We start from the raw sequence: 6,025 nt of genomic DNA on the forward strand, positions 1-6,025 counted from the left end.
CTGCACCGTTGGAGGGGTCGCACAGGGGCGACAGGTGGCAGGTTGCAGGTGAGGCAAGGTGGAGAAGGAAGAGAGGAGACGAACCCCTGTGGAGGGTTGGAGCGACTCGTTTTCTTAGTTTTCCTCGATCCTCCCGCGAGGAGTTCGCGTTGTTCGCCGTGGATTTGAACCGCGTGGCCCACGTACCCGCCTCAAGGTGAGAGAAAAAGTCGAGGGTTGGTTGGATTTTCGAGTTTGGAATTCGAAATTCTTTCTTCTCCGTCTTTTGGTTTTAGAGTCGATGGAATTGATTTTGTTGTTGGCAGAGGGTTGATTGATGATGACTATAGTCTTTTGATTAATTTGATAATTTTTCTTTTCTTTTTTTTAAATTGGAATCGAGATTTGGAAATTTATTAGTCATATATTATAGTGAGTAGATTTTGAAGAAATTGTTTTATATTTGATATTTTTGATGAGAGATTGATGATTGAAGTTTTTGAATGTTTGGTGATTTTTTTTTCTTCATTGGAATAATAGAATTTTAAATTTATTAGTGATAATATACTAGTGTAGTAGATATGAAAATTGGAAAATATTGGATTAGTCGTATATTATAGTGAGTAGATTTTGAAGAAATTGTTTTATCTTTGGTATTTTTGATGAGGGATTGATGATTGAAGTTTTTGAATGTTTGGTGATTTTTATTTCTTCATTGGGAATGGAATAAGAGAATTTTAAATTTATTAGTGATAATATACTAGTGTAGTAGATATGAAGAAATTTGTGTCTGGTATTTTTGATAGGAAATTGATAATGGTCTTATGGTTTGATTATTATGAAGTTTTTAGGAATTGGAGTGAAAGAATTTGAAATTTATGTGATTGGTCGAATGGAATTGATTTTGTTCTTGGTACTTTGGATAGGGGGACTGATAACAGGAAGTGACAGGTTGAAGCTGAAATGAGAGAATTTGAAATTTATCAATAATAGTATATTAGTGTAGTAAATTGGAAGAAATTGTTTTATCTTTGATATTTTTGATAGGGGGATTGATGTCTATATTCTGATTTGATTGAGGTTTTGAATGTTTGCTGATCTCTTTTTTGATTGGAAATGGAATTTGATATTTATTATGCATCTTGAAAATTGAAGGAAATTGTTTTATTTTATTTTCCATGGGGAGTTGATGATAATGTGTTCTAATTATTAAAAAGTGATTTAGATTGGGATTTTTGAGCGTTTAAAAGAATTTAATCATCCATAAGAACTGAAAGGTTAAGATTGAGAAATTTTAAGATTTTTTATATTCTTTTCTCTCCCACTATTTGAGACTAGAAATAATATTAATTTAGATTATATTTGTGCAGTTGTTTGAAGACTTATAAAGTTGAAAGAATTTCCAAAATTCGTAAAATTGAGAAATTTATTAAAAATTTATTAAAATCATAGAATTTCAATGAGTTGTGATCGATTTGCATGTAATAATAAAATGTCTAACAATCTTTTAGTGATCAAAAATTTATGACCACGAAATGTAATTTCTATTATTTGTGGTTTCTATTATTTGTGGTCTTTTTATCTATGGTCTTTTCAGAAAAGTTAGTGGAATCACAAAACATAATCGTTTGTGGTTAGTCCATTTGTCACGCAAAAATTTGTACAACTTGTTGAAGGGTTAATAAATGGGTAGCACAATCAAGTTAGAGTATTAAAGAGAAAAATATTTTAATAGTTTTCATTCATATTTCTTATTTTTAATTATAAAATTTATTACAAATTATCCAAGTTTCTTAATATTTTTTATTCAACAAGAAAATTTCTTCAAAATGCTAAATAAAGATTTTTCATTTGTACTTCACTTGAAATTAATTCTCTGCTATTTCATAGTAGATCAAAATTTTATAAAATTTCATTTCTTCTATCTACAAATATACATGGAATCAACAAGTCATATCTTCCTAATTCTCAAGAATAAAAGAAAAAGAAAAACAATGTTTAATCAAAAAGCAAAGTTAAATTTAAGTTAAATAATTATTTAAATTAATTTTCATAAATAAAAAAAGAATCTTATCATAACTCAACAACAAACAATGTTCATTTCTCCACTCGTTTGCCAACTTTATTCTTTTAATTTCCAAAGAAAAATTGCAAAACTTGCGAAATTCTATCACATTATGGATTATAGACTACGATTCTGTATTTCACAAACTGAAAATCTCATCAATAATGTGACGACAGATGCGAAATTAAACATTGCCCATTAATTATAGCTCAAGGGCACAAACTATGATATATCAACCAATTATAAAACTATACATACTTAAACTAATACATACTTAAAACTATACTTCTTATATATGTTCCATTAAAGGAGATATTATACATGTTATAAATAATATATTTAATTAATATATTAATATATTAATATAATATTTATAATATTTAATATTTATATTAATATATTTATATTAATTATAAATTTTTATCTCTTTATAATTTAACTTATAAATTGATATTAATTCATTCCCTGCAATTTATGTCCATCTTTGTCTCTCACTTATTATTAAGAGAATTAAGGATAAAGAAAATAATACATGTTGATTTCTGTTTATATGTAATTGTTTTAAACTATTTAGAAATGTATATATATATGAGAAAATTTGAATGAATATATTTGTTGATGATCTTTGGACAATGGGTTTAGCAAGGAAGGCTTAGAGTATTTCTACTTTGGCTTTGGCTTAATGCATTCAATGACAAATGTGCAATCTATTACAACACTTTGTAATCATTTCTTTTAGAATGGATTATACACATTTTTTTTCTTTTTTTTTTTTTTTTTGTATATACACTTTACAAACGACTTTTACATTCTGATGCAATAACCATAAACCAGAGAATAATGGTTTAAAGTTAAAAAAAAACATCCTTTCCTCTTTTTACTCATATTGTGTTCATTGTGCGTCGAATTTATTTTCAAAAAAAAAAAAAAAAATCCCTTTTTATATCGCGTTTCGAAAATTCAATTTTATTTTATTGTTCAATTATTATAAACTCGTTCGTCTATTATTCTTTCCTCTTTTATTTCAATCCCTCTTTAGGGAGCCTAATTTTTTAATGCGACAAAATATTATCAATAATTCAGATATTTTTCTGATAATTTTTTTACTAGCTATCTTTAATTAAGTTGAAAGTAAAAATAAATGAAAATGTATTCACATATATATATATTTTTATCACAATCAATAATTCAGATATTTTTCTGCTATTTTTTCACAGCTATTTTTTAATTAATAAAAGAGTAAAGATTAACAATGGATGAAAATGTACATGCACCATGCACTGACATTGATCATTAGATATAACGTCAATCACGACAGTGCACAGATATCAGATTCATTTCAAAATAATTATTTCCTTAGAAGATATAATATATATAATAAAATATCCAAAAATAAATAAATAAATAAATAAAAATATTGAATCAATTCCAATCTTTCTCAGATGATGAAGTTCAAGCAACAGGGGCTAATCGCCGACTTGATGCCCAATATAAACTTGATGAAAGCAACTGGCCACTTCATGTTCAATTACTACACTGACAGTTCCACGAAACACATACACAAGATCTACTGTATCGTACGTAGAACAGATAAAAAAAATTATTTAAATATTTATATATAAAATAAATATTCTACAATTGCAAAAGATCAATTACTGGAGAGAAAGAATTGACTTTATTCCATTCTGAGGTAAGTATCGATTTTTACTTTTCATGCAAACCAGAGTTTTTTAATTTATTTTTTTCGAATGTGAAAAAAGGATGAGAGGGAGGGGGGGAAGAGGAAGAGGAGTTACAATCATAAATCCAGAGATCAAGTATCCTTGAAATAATAATACAATGCAACGATAAAAATTTTATTTTTTTTTTAACAATATTTTTTTATATAGTAATACGTTTGACAATGTTTATTTGATTAAAATAGATTTATTGGAAATAATGTTATAATTGTATCTTGTATTTGATGAATAATAATTTTGTTTATTATTTGTCAAATAAATAAATACGTGTAATAAATAAAAATTATAAAATGTTTGGTTATATATTAATATGTAGAAATTTTAAAAATATATTAGAATTTAATTTAAAAAAAAAAAGATAAAAGTAAAAAGAATTTTCCATTTGTATTAATTGTTTCATTTATTGTTTGATTGATATTCTTTCTTTTTTTTTTTATTGAGCTTTTCAATTTGTTGTAGTTCTTTCTCTTTCACTTGTTAGTCTTTTTTACGTTTGGCGTTTTTTTCACGTTTGAAAAAAACGTAGACAAAGTGAACTCTGGTCGAGACGTATGAAAAGTAAAAAGCAATTATAACGGGTGTTTCGGGTAAAGAATATTTCATTTTTAAAAGTGTTAAAAATGTTTCGAATAAAAGTTAAAATAAAAAATATGGTGAAACATTTTTTTTTGTAGAAAATGTTAGGATTCGTTCGCATAAAAAATATACGATTCTACTTAAAAAAACGAAATTAACTTTCGTAACTTTTTTACACATCTATCTACGAAAAGATTAATAACGTCAGAATTTAGTACCTATGAAATTGTTTAACTCTTGTCTGAAACATTTTTTAATATTATAAAAAATAAGCAAAATATGAAAAAAAGTGATAAAATTACGTGACACAATCAATATATTTGTTAATCTCATAGAATTAAGTAAATTATCAAAAAATGAATTAAAAAGGTAAGTATGTACAAGCACAAAACAGGTAAGTATATTAAATTGCAAAAAAATTTAACTTCTTCAAAAATTATATTCTCTTAATACAAAGTTGAAAAATTGGACAAAGATTTCATTCAATGTAATTCTAAGCATTTCAGAAATTCTAGGAATTTGACGTCAGTTCCGAGAATTTCTAAAATTCTACGAATTTGACGTCATTTCCAAGAATTTCAGAGCTTCCGAGAATTTGACGTCATTTCTCGGAAAAATTTTTCGATCGACCTCCTATCGTATCATATTCTCCTAATACAAAGTCGAATTTTTGGACAAAAATTTTTCAATCGCTTCGGAAATTTCGACCTCAAGCTTTTTTCTTGAATATCTCGCTTATTATTCATAATATGAAAAAATACTTGGAATAAAAGTTGAATGGTTTCGAAAGGACTATATTCTGGTGCCCTCAATTTTTTCGTAGGTGGACTCATAAAAAACTTATCAATCTCGAACGTAATTTTTTAAATAGCACTATATACATTTTAATATGCCAATCTATGCGTTCTGGCATTCTCTACAAAAATGTATAGAACCATTTATAGCAAAAAACCATTGGTTTAAAAGTTATTTAATTAAATTTATTTATCATCCAAATTACAAATTTTTTGCTATATACGGCTTAGTACTTTTTTATACAGAATGTCATGATACATCTACAGGAGTATTAATAAGTGTATATTTCCATTTAAAAAAACAAAATTCACTTCTATAAATCCTTTTCGTTTGTACATATAAAAAAATTAGTAAAAGCAGAGTATGCCCCTCTTGAAACCCTTTAACTTTTATTTGAAACATTTTCTAATATTTCCAAAAACAAGCGAGATACATCAGATAATATTATTCGGACACCCGGTATAATATATTATGCAATCGGTTGTAAAAAAACAATCGAGAAATTTCGAATAAAAAAAAAAAGTCTTTGAATTTTTAAAAAATTAAAAAAATGATAAAAAACGCACTAAAAGTTGCAGTTTTTATGATAGAATACAAGTATACAAGTGATAAGCATTTAAATTTATGTGAAATTGTGAAAAAAAATGTTCAAAAGCCTTAAAAAATAGCAACACTAAGAAAAGTGATAAAAAAGTAGGTATTGGAACGGCACATATATGATAAATGTGTAAAAACTTCTTTTAAATTATGTTCTACTAATACAAAGTCGAATTTTTGTGCCGAAGGTTTCGTTCGGTCGGAAAGTTCCAGGAATTTGACGTCAGTTCCGAGAATTTCTAAAATTCTACGAATTTGACGTCATTTCCAAGAA

General features: G+C 26.3%; 1 protein-coding gene across 1 annotated transcript in view; it reads left to right on the forward strand.

The window, feature by feature from the left end:
• The first annotated feature begins 65 nt into the window (after positions 1 to 65).
• LOC102673890 (odorant receptor coreceptor) overlaps positions 66 to 6,025 on the forward strand; it is a 17,775-nt gene continuing 11,815 nt past the window's right edge. Inside the window, exons 1-3 of the mRNA XM_006610487.2 lie at positions 66 to 196; positions 3,487 to 3,625; positions 3,969 to 3,988. Of these exons, the coding sequence (XP_006610550.1) occupies positions 3,487 to 3,625; positions 3,969 to 3,988 (159 nt within the window). The 5' untranslated portion in view covers positions 66 to 196. The remainder of the gene's footprint in view (positions 197 to 3,486; positions 3,626 to 3,968; positions 3,989 to 6,025) is intronic.

Source organism: Apis dorsata, unplaced genomic scaffold (assembly GCF_000469605.1).
Source record: "Apis dorsata unplaced genomic scaffold, Apis dorsata 1.3 scaffold_74, whole genome shotgun sequence".
In the NCBI taxonomy this organism is placed as follows: domain Eukaryota; kingdom Metazoa; phylum Arthropoda; class Insecta; order Hymenoptera; family Apidae; genus Apis; species Apis dorsata.